The sequence below is a fragment of the Armigeres subalbatus genome, chromosome 3, assembly GCF_024139115.2.
Source record: "Armigeres subalbatus isolate Guangzhou_Male chromosome 3, GZ_Asu_2, whole genome shotgun sequence".
Taxonomy (NCBI): domain Eukaryota; kingdom Metazoa; phylum Arthropoda; class Insecta; order Diptera; family Culicidae; genus Armigeres; species Armigeres subalbatus.
The window spans coordinates 37,373,289-37,388,425 of NC_085141.1; the positions used below are offsets into that span (position 1 = coordinate 37,373,289).

At 41.2% G+C, this 15,137-nt stretch overlaps 2 protein-coding genes and 1 long non-coding RNA gene across 3 annotated transcripts; 2 read left to right on the forward strand and 1 right to left on the reverse strand.

Annotated features, from left to right (window-relative positions):
• Positions 1-7,521: 7,521 nt before the first annotated feature.
• Positions 7,522-8,165, forward strand: LOC134220637 (uncharacterized). Its single transcript, XR_009981985.1, has 3 exons — positions 7,522-7,576; positions 7,683-7,940; positions 7,997-8,165. It is a non-coding gene; the product is annotated as an uncharacterized LOC134220637 (long non-coding RNA).
• A 2,233-nt stretch (positions 8,166-10,398) lies between these two features.
• LOC134219439 (developmentally-regulated GTP-binding protein 2) lies at positions 10,399-12,050 on the forward strand. Its single transcript, XM_062698170.1, has 3 exons — positions 10,399-10,623; positions 10,681-11,546; positions 11,689-12,050. Exons 1-3 carry the CDS (start codon positions 10,560-10,562, stop codon positions 11,848-11,850), a joined length of 1,092 nt encoding a protein of 363 aa, XP_062554154.1. The 5' UTR covers positions 10,399-10,559; the 3' UTR covers positions 11,851-12,050.
• A 27-nt stretch (positions 12,051-12,077) lies between these two features.
• LOC134219440 (uncharacterized protein ZK652.6-like) lies at positions 12,078-13,836 on the reverse strand. Its single transcript, XM_062698171.1, has 4 exons — positions 13,691-13,836; positions 13,217-13,633; positions 13,065-13,149; positions 12,078-12,246 (listed from the first exon to the last, which is right to left on the reverse strand). Exons 1-4 carry the CDS (start codon positions 13,707-13,709, stop codon positions 12,096-12,098), a joined length of 672 nt encoding a protein of 223 aa, XP_062554155.1. The 5' UTR covers positions 13,710-13,836; the 3' UTR covers positions 12,078-12,095.
• Positions 13,837-15,137: the final 1,301 nt, after the last annotated feature.

Sequence of the window (15,137 nt, forward strand, 5' to 3'; positions counted from 1 at the left end):
CAGTTTCGCCGGAAAACCATGTTCAAGCATAATTTGCCATAATTCATTCCGTTTCACTGAATCGTACGCCGCCTTGAAATCAATAAACAGATGATGTGTCTGCAAGTTGTACTCCCGGAATTTAACAAGGATTTGTCTCAGGGTAAACATTTGATCCGTCGTTGATCGGCCCTCACGAAAACCTGCTTGATATTCGCCGACGAAGGACTCTTCAAGCGGTCTCAATCTGTTGAACAGAATACGGGACATAATTTTGTGCGCCGAATTAAGGAGGGTTATTCCTTGGTAATTGGCGCACTCCAGTCTGTGCCCTTTCTTAAAGAGAGGGCAAATGAGGCATTTCCTCGTCTTCCCATATTTTCGACATAATATGGTGCAGAACTTCATAAAGCTGCTCACTGCCATGTTTGAGAAGTTCAGCCGAGAGCTGGTCCTTCCCCGCAGCCTTATTGTTTTTCAGCTCTTTAACAGCTTTTTTAACCTCATCTAGTGTAGGTGACTCCACAGCTTGTCCATCGTCGCTAATATTTATTCTGTTCACCGATGCACCGTCACTTCCGCCATTCAACAAAGTCTCGAAGTGTTGCTTCCACCTGGCAGCCACTTCAATTTTATCTGTCAGCAAATTCCCTTGTTGGTCGTTGCACATGACGGGAGATGGCGCTGTCTTTCTCCGCACGCCATTGACAGACTCATAAAACCTCCGCATATCGTTCTGCTCCTTTTTTTTTCCTGCGCCTCACTAATAACTTGTTCTTCGTACTCTTTTTTCTTCCTGCGGTGGGTTCGTTTTTCGGCTGCTCTTGCTTCCTTGTACCGATCTCTATTCGATCGAGTACCGGACACCAACATTCGGCTTCTGGCAACGTTCTTCTCGTCTGTCACTCACTCCTTCCGCCGACAATCGCTGGATATTGTAACGCATCGTTCACTGTGATCTTTCGTTCGATACAGTTGATAACCGTGATCGAATTTTACTGACAACGAGGTAGTGATCAGAGTCAATGTTCGGACCTCTGAATGTCCGCACATCGATAACATCCGAGAAATGGCGCCCATCCACCAGAACATGGTCTATCTGGTTGCAAGTTTCACCATTTGGGTGTCTACAGGTGTGCTTTCGGATGTTCTTTCGTGCAAAGTAGGTGCTACTGATGGTCATCCCTCTGGCAGTAGCAAAATTTATTAGCCGTAGGCCGTTGTCATTGGTAGCGGAGTGAAGGCTCTCCCTACCGACTATGGGACGGAAAAAGTTCTCTCTACCGACCTGAGCGTTAGCGTCTCCGATAACAATTTTTCCTGCTTTGGGCACTCTCCATAGGCTTTATCAAGACATTCATAAAACGTGTCCTTCACGTCGTCTGATTTATCGTTTGTCGGTGCGTAAACGTTGATTAGGCTGTAATTGAAGAATTTGCCTCGTATCCTCAACACACAGATTCGTTCGCTAATGGGTTTCCACCGCATCACTCGCCTCATCTGCTTGCCCATCACTACGAAACCAACTCCATGCTCTGCTTTTTCACCGCCGCTGTGATAGATGTTATACTTGAATGCAGTTTTGGTCGTGGGGTCCACGGCTCGGATTTCATGTTCTCCGGATCTAGGCCATCGGACTTCTTGAATAGCAGCCACGTTCACTCCAACCTTCTGCAGTTCACGAGCCAGAAGGCTCACTCGTCCAGGTTCATTTAGGGTCCTGACATTCCAGGTACCGAGTTTCCAATCATAGTCCTTATTTCGTTGCCGGAACGGTTGCCAAAAATAACGTTCTCTTTTTCTTCTATCTCCATTTTTCGTGGTATGCTGAGGAGACCATGCGAAAGGAGGCTTCCGAGCCTCTTGAGAGGTGGCTTCCGAGCCTCTTGAAAGAGCCTTCCGAGCCTCTTGAGAGGAGGCTGCCGAGCCTCTTGAGAGGAGGCTGCCGAGCCTCTTGAGAAGAGGCTTCCGAACCTCTTGAGAGGTGGCTTCCGAGCCTCTTGAGAGGAGGCTTCCGAGCCTCTTGAGAGGAGGCTTCCGAGCCTCTTGAGAGGAGGCCCCCGGGCCTGTTGGGAGGAGGCGTCCGAGCCTCTTGAGAGGAGGCTTCCGAGCCTCTTGAGAGGAGGCTTCCGAGCCTCTTGAGAGGAGGCCTCCGAGCCTCTTGAGAGGAGGCCTCCGCGCCTCTTGAGAGGAGGCTTCCGAGCCTCTTGAGAGGAGGCTTCCGAGCCTCTTGAGAGGAGGCTTCCGAGCCTCTTGAGAGGAGGCTTCCGAGCCTCTTGAGAGGAGGCTTCCGAGTCCCTTGAGAGGAGGCTTCTGAGCCTCTTGAAAGGAGGCTTCCGAACCTCTTGAGAGGTGGCTTCCGAGCCCCTTGAGAGGAGGCTTCCGAGCCTCTTGAGAGGAGGCTTCCGAGCCTCTTGAGAGAAGGCTTCCGAGCCTCTTCAAAGGAGGCTTCTGAACCTTTTGAAAGGATGCTTCCGAGCCTCTTGAAAGGAGGCTTCCGAACCTCTTGAAAGGATGCTTCCGAGCCTCTTGAAAGAAGGCAGCCTAACCAATTGAAAGGAGGCTTCTGAGCCTCTTGAAAAGAAGCCTTCGAGCTACTTGGAAGAAGGCTTCCGAGAGGCGTAAAAGGATGCTTCTAATCCTCTTGCAACTAAGCAACCGAGCGTTAGTGAAAAAAAAATCATTTTGTTCATTCGACGTTTTGTTCGTTTGATCATTGGCGTAACTACAGGGGGGCTAGGGGGGGCTATATCCCCACCTAGAACTAAATTGACCCCCCTAGATTTTTGCCACTTTGCATGAATATTGTACTTATATAGCACTCTGATCATATATAGGCGTGACTGCCAGGAATGAGTTCTTTTTGTTGGAAATAAATTCAGTGTGCAACCGTCACCCCTCGTTATCAAGACAACTTTTATGTTCAGACTAAATGAACACACCGTGGTTGTGTTGTCAAATATTATTGTTTATATTTATGTTTATGTATTTGAATAAATTGTATTCGTTCGAGTGAAGTTGAAGCGACCGGTTTGTATTTTCTTCGCTCCGGAAAACCCACTTTATTTTTCTCGGTCCGCTGTTTCGTTGTTTCCACTGTTGGTGCGCTCAACAGGTTATTGGCCCAGGCATGGACGAGAAAATAAAAATCGCCGCGTTCGACGGATCCGGCTTCCACAACTGGAAGTTCCGGATGGAAACCGTCCTCGATACTTTAGATCTACTGGATTGCCTCCACCAGGAGACGAGGGGCGGATCACTTGAATATTTTACTGAATCTAAAATACGTATTGATGAAAATGCGCCAAAAATGTGTCTATTAAACTAATGCGTTCAAAAAATGCATAAAATATTAATTGCGCAGATAAATGCGAATAAATGCTTAATGCGCTCAAAAATGCGTCGAAATTCTAAGTGCGTTAATAAATCCTTGTTGGTATAAAATACAAAATGCATTACAAATGCATCAATGCGTTAGAAAATACGTGTTCTCACGAAGTGCGCTTAACCGATTTGACAGGTATAGATGCCACATTTTTCCATCGTTGTTTTGCTGGAGCGATAGTCGCAGACATTGACTTTAACTTTAAATTTTAGGAAAAATAAGGTACAACCGCGAATAACTGACGATGTTTCCCAACCTCCATTTGATAGAATATCCTGAACACTACCTGTTCTCGGTGATAGTCGACAAGGAGCGTTTTCCTATTTACTGAGGAATTTGCGGGGAAATATTGGATGCAGAGTCGCGAGGAAGATTTGAGACTTAGAGTACGACGTCTCAAATTTTAGTTTTTTTTTTCAAAATGGCATGTGTTTTGACTGCATTTGGTGTTTCTGGTCCCAGTCTGCAACATCCAGGATTCAGAAATGCTGGAACCCCGTGAAGAGGCCGCTTTTTGTTCAAATCTGAAACCTGGATTGCTTTGAATAAAACTTTATGATTTTGCAAAACAAATATTTTGTTGTATTGATTCCAAGATTGATTCTACACAAGGCGCTTTTATTTACTATGAGGAATATGTGGGAAAAGTAAATGTTCACCTCGTTGACTAATAACCTATAACGATGTTTTTTTAATAATATGTACATGAAAAATTCATATTATTGTCAGGTTGCCGCCTTATCATACTTCGCCAGTGAGTCAGATAAACTTGTGAGATTATTCGAATCACGTCAAGAATAGCACACACGTAATCATGCTTTATAATGAACACACGATTTGCAATGTTTTCAAACGGAATATAATGAAATTTCAATAGAATAAATGGCATGTTTTCCATAAAAATGGGATATAAAGTTTCAATCAAAAGCAAAACAAACGTATACGTCAAAATTGAATTACAAAGGCAAACATCATGTTGTCTTGATTAGAAATGCATGGTAGAGTACTCAAATGCGTCCCAAATGTTTCAATGCACTGTGGAATGCATCAATGCGTACTCAAATGCAACAAAATGCTCGAATGCAACATACAATGCTTGAAAATACGCCAATGCATACATCAATACGTATGGCTGCTTCGAAAATGCATGAGTGATCCGCCCCTCGCCAGGAGATGAGTGAGATCGATGAATTAAAAGTGATGGCGGACGATTCTGCGAGTGTGAAGTCGGAGAAGAAAAAGAAACTGGTGGCGCGAAGAGCCACAGAGAAAAAGTGCAAAGCAGTGATTATTCAGGCGATAGCTGATAATCAACTGGAATTAGTGAAAGACTGTGCGACTCCGAAGCAAATTTGGGACACGCTGAAAGCGGTGTTCGAGCGTCGTGGTGTTGCCGGACAGTTGTTTATTCGGAAGCAGCTCCTCACATTGAAATATGTGGAGGATGCTAGTGATAACGGTTTGTCGGAACACTTGCTTAAATTTGATCGGCTAATTCGAGAGTTGAAGGAAAGTGGTGCGGCTGTGGAAGAATGTGACGCGATTTGCCATCTGTTGTTAACGTTGCCATCGTCGTTTGATTCGGTAGTTACCGCGATCGAGACGCTTCCGTCCGGTGTAACAATGGCTTTCGTGAAGAAGCGTTTGCTCAATGTGAACATAAAGAAAACCTACTGTCTCCTGGCGGCGACGATGAGGGTGTTGCCATGATGAGTAGACAGAGTTTGAGGAGGTTGACGTGTTTTCGGTGCGGTAAAGTCGGACACAAACGAGCCGATTGTCATGTGAAATTGTCAGAATCGGATCCGAGAGAGTACAGCAATGTGAGAAGACGAAATTATAAAGCAGACGTAGTATTTGAAGAAAACCGTACCTCGGATCGCGCGGAGGTTGTTTTTATGGCGTCTAAAGAAAAAGAACTGGTGAAAGCGCAGTGGTTTCTGGACTTTATTGCCACGGATCACATGGTGAACGACAATAGTTATTTTAAAACGATGCGGTGCCTGGAGCGGCCTGTAGAACGGCTGTCAGTAGCGAACGGCGAAAAATTACTGGCAGAATACTGTGGTGATGTGGAGGTGTATGCCGTTATTGGAAATAAAAGAAGAAGTGCGAAGCGAAGAATGTGCTATACTTACCCGGACTTAGCTGCAATCTGTTCTCAGTGAACCGTGTGGCGAGAGCTGGTTTACGAGTCAGTTTTGTAGGCAGAAGAGCGGAAATATTGGAGAATGGGGTAGTTGTGGCTGTAGCAAATTACAACAATAAACAATATGAACTGAACATGTTTAAGCGTCGTACATAAAAAAGGCGGCATCTGGCAAGTTGCAGAAGTATATGGAAAGTGAAAAATGGAAAATGTGTTGAATGAATCGAAGATTAGAGAAGAATAGATAGTGCAGAAGAAGAATCCATGAAAGAGGACATACTCTATGGAAAAACAGTATGTATCGACGGTGCTTGCGGCTAGGAGGGGCCAGGGGAGAGACAATGTTTTGCTTTGTTTGGTTGTGTCTAGTGCAGATGGAAAAGAAATTCAGGAAGAAAGTGACTCGAATGAAAAAGAAGAGAATGTTTTAACAAGAGAATAGATGATAAGAAAATGCTAGAAAGAGAACATGTCATAATTAAAGTGTTCTGAAACTTGGTTAACTTGGAGATCTAGTTGTCGAAAGTTGAACTAGCATTGATAGGATCTGTGATATTTGTTACTGTGATACTCGGGTTGTCGACTTGAGGAGGGGTGTTGGAAATAAATTCAGTGTGCAACCGTCACCCCTCGTTATCAAGACAACTTTTATGTTCAGACTAAATGAACACACCGTGGTTGTGTTGTCAAATATTATTGTTTATATTTATGTTTATGTATTTGAATAAATTGTATTCGTTCGAGTGAAGTTGAAGCGACCGGTTTGTATTTTCTTCGCTCCGGAAAACCCACTTTATTTTTCTCGGTCCGCTGTTTCGTTGTTTCCACTGTTGGTGCGCTCAACACTTTTCATTCACATCTCTCTCTACGAAACATTGAATCTAATTTAACAATTTTTCGAACTTCGAATTGTTATATCTCACGATAGGAATGTTAAACAAGAAAAAATTGAATGCTCCCTTGATTCTCCAGCACCAGATATCATTACTTTAGGAATTTGGAGTAGGAACATTGATTCCATGCTGATGCAATGCTGATTGAATAAATAATAGAAGCAACAAACTAAGAAAACAAATCTCGCGCTTAGTTTCATAGGGGCATAACTGTTTAGATCGATTTCGATGTTTTCTTTCTATTGTACCAAATTGTGCTAGTTTGTCGATGATTTAATGGTTTGATTTAATAAAGGATGATCGTATCTTGCAGCAGAATCAATAATAACGGTTGAAGCTTTAGAAACAATTCAGTTATTAACAAAATATAAAATCGATTAAGAGAAATCAATCAATACAGTTACACCCCTATGAAACTAACCGCGAGAAATACAATTTCTAAAATTTTGATTAGATAAAGAAAGTTCTAGTGGCATACTGAACTGTCTGTATGGTCTTAAGATTGACACAGCATAAAATGTTGGACAAATTATTTAAGGAATACAGGATGCTAAGCTTATTGACATATTTCTAAAAAATCCTGATTTCAAATTGGTTTTCTCAGCAAGTAGGTATTTAATCTTTAAATATTTTAAAGGTTTTACAAAGTTTTGCAAGTATATTTAATTAAACCTAGCGTGATCATAGTCTGTGTCTGTATCGATCCAGATATTTTGAAAGCATTTCTTTCTGTAGCTTTGAATGGTAATTTGAGGAATTTTTCTATTTTCAGAAAATCAATTAGAAGATTCCAGAAAGGCAAAATCTTGAGTTTTCAAGAAAAGGTACACAGAACGAAAAAAAGTTGTGATTTTAACATTTTCTAAATCTTATTTTGAAAGTTGGGAAAATTTGGTATTTTTGAGTGCTAAAATATTTAACTCAAATGCAAAATGTATGATTTGACAGTTTTTTTCTCAGGTTAAAATTGTTATTTTAACAGTGAGAGCACTTAGAACGAAACACGTAAAATAGACGAAATACCTTTTATATTTCGTATTTCTGGCAACACTAGAAACAAAAAAAAAAAAACTGGCAGCTCGCAACGATCTGTCAAAACTAAAAATGAATAACTACAAAAATGTTCCAGATTCAAAAGTTTGTGCAAGGACAGTAAGTTTTAAATTTCAAGTAAGTAAGTTTTAAATTTCTGCAAGTAATTTCTGTAAGACAAGTAAGTTTTAAATTTCTGTATAGATTTTTCATTGAATTTTATGAGGACCTTTACTTTTTTCAGAAGACAGAATAAAGGTGCCATCCGAAAACTCATGAGAGTTGGAAGAAAGTTTTTTCTGCTAGATGGATTATATGACATATGGATGTTTTGATAACAGAAGCCAACAGGCCAAACACCGAAGAAGCTGCATCGGCTTGGCCGAAAAAAATGCGTAGTTTAGGATCCAGGTGCAAAGCTCGCTTAAAATGCTAATCTGTCCGCTCGATGGGTTGGATTAAGTGCGATGGTCGTCCTTCACATGTTGAGTCGATACCGAAGGTAATCCGATTATTACTCAATACACAGCGAGCTTTAGTACTATCTTTCCTATACAGAAGCAACACCGCTGAACTGTGCGGCAATGGTGCCTTCTGGAGTTGGGAGAATGCCTTCCAATGCGAAGGCACACCACTGATCTATTGCTGCGGCATTCGGAAAAGCTGCTCAAGAACATCAACACAGCGCAGCGGGCCGATCGAGCCGATATGGATGCGGCTTATTCAAATTCATCGAACCCATTAAAATATATGAAAATAGAGAATAAAATTAAAACAAAATAATTAATCATAAATCTGTATATTGTTATTATTGACAAATTTGAATTGAAAATGCACATGTGAAATTAAGAATGAAAACAACTTGTTATTTTGAAAGTATAATTAGTTGATTCTATTGTGAAATTTCTTGTCGATTTGAGAGGAAACTGTTATTTTGAAAAGTTAGCTCTTGTCAAAGTTCTTGCCAAGGTGACATTTTTTCAATTGTAGATTTAACAGTTCTATACTTTCTTAATTTTACCAACGTTTTCTTAGTTTTACCAACGATTTTTTTTTGTGTGTAACAAAAATTTAAATGAGAAAGAAATTGGAATTCTTTCGGATGGATAAAACTCCACAGGCGTCTTACTACCCAACAAACAATTTAAGTTAAATAAGCTAGTTTTTTAGCTGAACAAGCAAAATTGTGGCGAAATAAACTCTTTATCAGCCTCCAATGCTTGTTGGGTAAGCTCATATGTCTTTCTAATCGTATAAAGTTTTTCTGGAATTTGACGACAGGAAATTCGTCACTAACACTCAACCTCCTGTGAAATGATGGTTCTGAAGCGAACCGGCAATGCGCCTTTCCAATCACAGGCAAAATCAGGATTTTGAAAGACTTTTGTCTACTCTGACATCAACGTCAGATGATTTGCTATCCATGGAGAAAAAACTTCTGCAGCGTCGCCAAGCGATTATGATTTGCACTTTGATGTATGTTCGTCTTGGCTCAACCACCTCTAGTGTATCTGAGAAAAACCAATTTGTTTTCAATAATGTTCCTTAGCAGAAATAAAATTCGAATTTTAAAAGAAAATATCACTTGACTGCTACTGACGCCAACATTTCTGCAGCGTTGCTCTCCGACGAGCGTTTGTGATTCTGATACTGACGGAAACTTCCTTCTGTACCGCGGGAATGCAACCGACACCATTGTTAGCTAACAACCCTTTCTTTTCATAAAATGCTGATAGTGAAAAGAGTTGATTTTCTATCCACAATGCGTCTTTCGAATCACTCACAGCAAACAAATGTTAATCCGAACCTTGTGTTAAAAATTCACTGCTGCTGCTGTCCGATCCGACGGCCGCTCGATGATTTTCCGCTAAGACGCTAAGACTAAAAGTTCAGCACCGCCACTGATATCCCGAGACCGCAATCGACGCCAAAGAAGAACAGATTTTTTTTCTACAAAGTGCTTTTCTAATCACTGATAGAAGCGAAACAATAGTCTGAGAATTGGGTCCTAAAGCCCTTCCTCGTTTATTGTTGCAAACGATAGTGCATCGGTCAAGAATACTTGAACCGATGTTATAAAAAATCTGGTAAAAGTCTAAATCAGTAAAAATAATATTTTTATGTTATTATTGGCCTGTGCAGCATTTCAGAACGAATCAACCATCAGCCCAAAACGTCAGGCCCATAGGGCCAGCGAAGGCACCCCCAGGGAAACATGTACCCCAGGTTGAGAACCGCTGATATAAGGTGATATGGCGACATAGCGAACACCTACACAGAAAAAAATTCCATGGTAAGAGTTACTATTTCGTAGACTACGCCTTGTTTTTGAAACTACTATAAAATTTCAGTTAAATTGACCATGGTTTTAGAGAAATTCACCACTGATTCAGTTCATGTGACAACATTCCACAGGGACCACAGTTGATTTTTACTGCGCGCATAGTAAAATCAAACGGGATTGTTATCTGCTGAAAATCGTCGGTGCGTATTCTTAAAATAACCCTCGGAATAGTAGTTTCCACCGCAACATTTTTTCTGTGTACCGATTTTAATTAAATAAATACCGATATTTTGAAATATCTGGCCACATTGGTCAGTTTGAAATCTATATATATAGACCAGTGCATGATGACGTAGGTTGACAGTTCACAGAGCTTTTTCACCGGGACTTAGCCTCTGGCGAAGCTTCCGATAAAATTGTTTCGTCATTTTATTCGCATGTAGATGTCCTTTGCGATTGATTTCATGCTGAATGCATAGAATATCATTGAAATATTCGGATCGCAGCAATTTTAAACTAAAAATATGAATTTTAATTTTCTCCTCATCGATTTTTCTTCTAACACCTTGTAAACAAGCTCTGTGAACTGTCAAATAAGTGAGGTTAGATCAAGATCTTGCATTGGTCTATAAAACTTATTTCATAAACGTCATCACGTTCTTCTTGTCAGAAGCAAAAGTCATAACAAATGCTTTTGCTCGGCCCTCGGCGAGTGTTTTTCTTCGCCTCGTTCACTGCGCGGAGCGGATTTTAGTTTTTTGCGAAAAAAAAGTTAAAGAACTTCTGTTTATTTAGTCATATTTCTTGTGTAGTTTTGTACTTGATTGCCGTTCCGTCATGGGTATTCTGGAGAAAATCTCAGATATCGAGAAGGAAATCGCAAAAACACAAAAGAACAAAGGTAACCTTTTCTTTGCAAAGTTTGTTATGATTTTGACAGGATTATAATCCTCCACAGCCACCGAGTATCATTTGGGACTGTTGAAGGCAAAGCTTGCCAAGTACCGGTCGCAACTGCTTGAACCCTCGAAGAAAGGCGAAAAGGGAGAAGGTTTCGATGTGCTGAAATCCGGCGATGCTAGAATTGCTTTAATCGGGTTCCCATCGGTCGGTAAGTCCACGCTACTGTCGACACTGACCAAAACGGAATCCGAAGCGGCCAATTATGAGTTTACCACGTTGACTTGCATTCCGGGTGTTATCGAGTACAAGGGTGCGAATATCCAACTGCTGGATTTGCCGGGAATCATTGAGGGTGCCGCTCAGGGCAAAGGTCGTGGTCGGCAAGTCATAGCTGTGGCTCGAACGGCCGATTTGGTGCTGATGATGCTGGATGCTACGAAGCCTAATGTGCACCGGGAGCTGCTGGAGTACGAGTTGGAATCGGTGGGACTGAGATTAAACAAGCGGAAGCCGAACATCTACTTCAAGATCAAGAAAGGTGGTGGCGTGAGCTTCAACGCGACATGCACCCTGACGAGATGCAACGAAAAAATGGTGCAGACGATTTTGCACTCATTCAAGATCTTCAACGCGGAAGTGCTGTTCCGTGAGGATTGCACGGAGGATGAATTCATCGATGTGGTCACCGGCAATCGGATTTATTTGCCGTGCATTTATGTTTACAACAAGATCGATCAGATTTCCATCGAAGAGGTGGATCGTTTGGCACGGCAGGATTTCAGCGTCGTTGTCAGCTGTAATATGCATCTGAATTTGGACTATCTGTTGGAGGTGCTGTGGGAGCACCTGATGCTGATTAGGGTGTACACGAAGAAACCTGGTGCGCCTCCAGATTTCGACGATGGTTTGATTTTGAGAAGGGTGAGTATGGCCTCGTATGTTTAGAAAGATTATGATGCTTTGAAAAGTGTAAGAATAACAAGAATTAAATGAATGTTTCCTTCACTTTATTTGTCCTGCTGGATACGATACACAATTTGATTATATTTATTCTCTCTTTCAGGGTGTTACTGTTGAACACGTGTGCCACGCAATCCATCGGACTCTGGCCGATCAGTTTAAGTATGCCCTGGTGTGGGGTACTTCGACGAAATATTCCCCCCAGCGAGTTGGAATTTCTCACGTGATGCAAGACGAAGACGTCATTCAGGTGGTGAAAAAGTAAATCAGGTAGGTTTGTTTGGATGCTCCGGTGCAGCTTTCTCTGGGACATCATTTCTATTTCATGATTTTTGCCGATTACCGACACTACCTGTTGTTTGGGGATGCTTGAAAAGACTAGGATTATTGTTGAAAAATGATAAACAGCGCATGATAAAACTTGGTTATTCATTTATTATTACAATAAACCAATTCTATAATAAATTAATTTTGATTAAATTTAATCCGAAAGCCAATCACTAAATATATTTATTTCTGATCGTGGCACACCGGGCAATCTGAATTGTTGTTTTCGAGCCATGAGTCAATGCACTGACGATGGAATCCATGGCCGCATTGTAAAAACTTGTAAATACTTCCGTTTGGTCCCAGCTTTGTTTTGCATATGCTGCAGATTGCACTGAAAGTGTTAAACATAAGTTATTGTAAATCTGGTGGAAGATCTTTGGTCTACTTTATAGAATTTTCAGTACGGCTTGTTTAAAATAAAATAATCTTATCCTGCTAGCCGGATAATTGGATTTCAAACGCCTATCTCTATTATCGGTTCCACCAGCAGAAGCCAATAACAACTAAAATTCGAAAACGGGAGTAAGGCTGTGACTCTTACGTAGGGACGTAGACGAAATCTACAAACAAGTGTAAGGTTCCAATCCATTAGGATATCGCAGAAGAGGCAGACCATGAGCCACATAAACAAATGAAAGAATAAAAATTAGAAAAAAAAAGTCGGTCAAGGTTTATACTGGCAACAGGTCGGCCTTTTGCACCACTCGGGGTGAGTATTACCCGTCAGTAAAATAAATAAGTTGCAGAGAACTTTGAGAGCAATTCGCGGTAACACGATGCCCATCCAGTTTGATCCCTTTTTTGGGATCTTCACTGTGGAAATTGGATAAGTGGAACTCAACGTGTTGCACATGCATTCATCGACTCATAATGCGCATTCAACAACAGCTGTCAAGTGAACAGCAAGCAATTGAGTTGCTGCTACATAACCTATCTTTCGCTGGGCCATTTGGGGCCACATTTTGGCGATCCTGCAAAGCTATTCTACGAATATTATGAATATAGATTTCGAGAAGCTGATTTACGCTGCATGACCAAAATCACGATTGAATCAATTCACATAAGAGTAAACCCTGTTCTCAAATCTGACCTTTTCAAGAACAATTTCCGTCACACCATCTATTAACCTTCTTTTTGTTTTAATCTTACCCATCAACATCGATTGACCAGGACGGATTCCTTCTTGAATAACTTGTTGCAGCGTATTGAAGTGTTTTGAATAAATGCTCCTCATCTATAATTGAACAAACACGTATCAGCGGTCTCCTATTTTTATTCTGCCACCTCTTCCAACAACTTACCGGTATCAAACCCCATATGCCCATTCTCGATGTGAAACGCTAAGCTCCAATCGAGCAGATCGGATCCATACCGCCCGATTCGAAAAGTGACGCAAACCGGGCACCGTACTCGGCCTTTACATTCCGGATGCATCGACTTCAGATGGGAGAGCAACGTCGATAAACTGAACCCATTGGTGCCACATTGTGGGCAGCAGTAGATTTTAAGATCCACCAAACCGGCAGCCGCGCCATGCTTCAGCTTTTGCACAAAATCGTACTGCGTGTGGACGGGTTGCATCGGGTGGTAAGGGGCGCGCGATTTGGTGAATGCTCCCCGCTGGTGACAAGTTTCGCACAGGTCGAAATCATTGCAACTGAGGCAGGAGTACCGAACTCCGGGGAAATCCTTGACAGGACAGGCGTCACAGTTGATACCTTAAGAAGGTTCAAAATATCTGCATTTGGACATTTCGAATATGATTGGATTTTTACCTTCATGGATTTTACTCATTATTTCGGTCGTATACGCGAAAGAATCAACTGATGACTCAATCTCAGCGTAAACATCTACAGCAAGTCAGCAACGTACGGGAAATACATGTATTAGTAGTGCATACAGCTTGTGACTTTAAAATATAATATAGTTTTCTTAGTTCTCAGTTTTGCGCTCATCTAGTATGTTTACCTTATATTTTATGTTGCATAGATTTTGGTGATAAATTGAAATCAAAAAATTAAGAGTACGATAAAAACCCTGAATAATCCACCTAGCGGTGATGATGCCTTTCTCGCTCATTCAAAAGGTTGATAAACATATCACATACCTATAAAAAATTTAAAACAACATTATTTTTTTTTTTGTAAAATTCCGTTTATTTGTCAAGTTGGTTTAGTAAAAATTATACATATTATTATTTAAACAGCGACTTCAAAAGCAAAATTCCCTGTCCACGGATGATAAGGTCAACATTGATAAGTCAAGTGTTTGCATATTGTAAAAAATGTAAAATAATGTGTTCTTTTATAGTACATATTGCTAGTATTATTAGTACTCACCACATTACCGTTAGACGAAAACGAGATGAATTTAATTGCATCCGAGTAAGGTTACACTATAAGCAGTACTGAAGTACGTATTTTAATCCCGGTAACATTTCAATTTACCAGAAACGCGTCGAGTATTTTTTGCCAATATATAGAAAATAATTAAACACTTGATATATCATACCTCCATGCAAATACTTAGAGAAGGTGTCGCATGATCTAACAACATCTTCTTGAGTATATGCTGCGGAGGTTCCGGCAGGGTCTAGTACCAGTCTTAACTAACAAAATACTAACACAAAAGACTGGGAAGCAAACGATCATCCATTGCACCAATTGTAGTTCATAGTTCAGTGTTATATATGGGACAGTCAGAGATCTGGACAAATAACGTCTTGATTGGACTGAGGTGAAAACAAGAATGCTTTTTATTTTTAGTGTCAAAGTAACATAGATTGCTATGATGTTCTAGGCCTTAAGTTTGGCCTGCTAACATCTCCCCCTTAGAAAAGATTGTAATCCTTAAAAAATGCTGGAAACCTTCGTGTTCTTGATGTTGATTCCCTTAAGAGCCCCGCACATAGGATACGTTTGCGTTGCGTTTGACAGTTTTCCCATGGGAAATGTGTCAAACGCAACGCAAACGTATGCTATGTGTGGGGCTCTTTACAATGGAAACTGGAGTTGGTGTGTCTCATTCATTTATTTAGTTAACATCTAAACAGATAACACTGAATCAACAATTTGACGCCACAATGCACGGTTCGAGGCCGCATCTCTCCATCCTCGGATACGCCCCACGCTCGCCAAGTCGTTCTGCACCTGGTCTGCCCATCTCGCTCGCTGCGCTCCACGCCGTCTCGTACCTGCCGGATCGGAAGCGAACACCATCTTT

What these genes read in the sequence shown, in the direction of transcription:
- LOC134219439 (XM_062698170.1), top strand. Translation starts at nt 10,560, where the DNA reads ATGGGTATTCTGGAGAAAATCTCAGATATCGAGAAGGAAATCGCAAAA. An exon ending in AAAAACACAAAAGAACAAAG is followed by an intron (nt 10,624 to 10,680) that starts GTAACCTTTTCT and finishes AATCCTCCACAG; the next exon opens with CCACCGAGTATCATTTGGGA. An exon ending in ATGGTTTGATTTTGAGAAGG is followed by an intron (nt 11,547 to 11,688) that starts GTGAGTATGGCC and finishes TCTCTCTTTCAG; the next exon opens with GGTGTTACTGTTGAACACGT.
- LOC134219440 (XM_062698171.1), bottom strand. An exon ending in GCATATGGGGTTTGATACCG is followed by an intron (nt 13,150 to 13,216) that starts GTAAGTTGTTGG and finishes GTTCAATTATAG; the next exon opens with ATGAGGAGCATTTATTCAAA. An exon ending in TGGTCAATCGATGTTGATGG is followed by an intron (nt 12,247 to 13,064) that starts GTAAGATTAAAA and finishes TAACACTTTCAG; the next exon opens with TGCAATCTGCAGCATATGCA.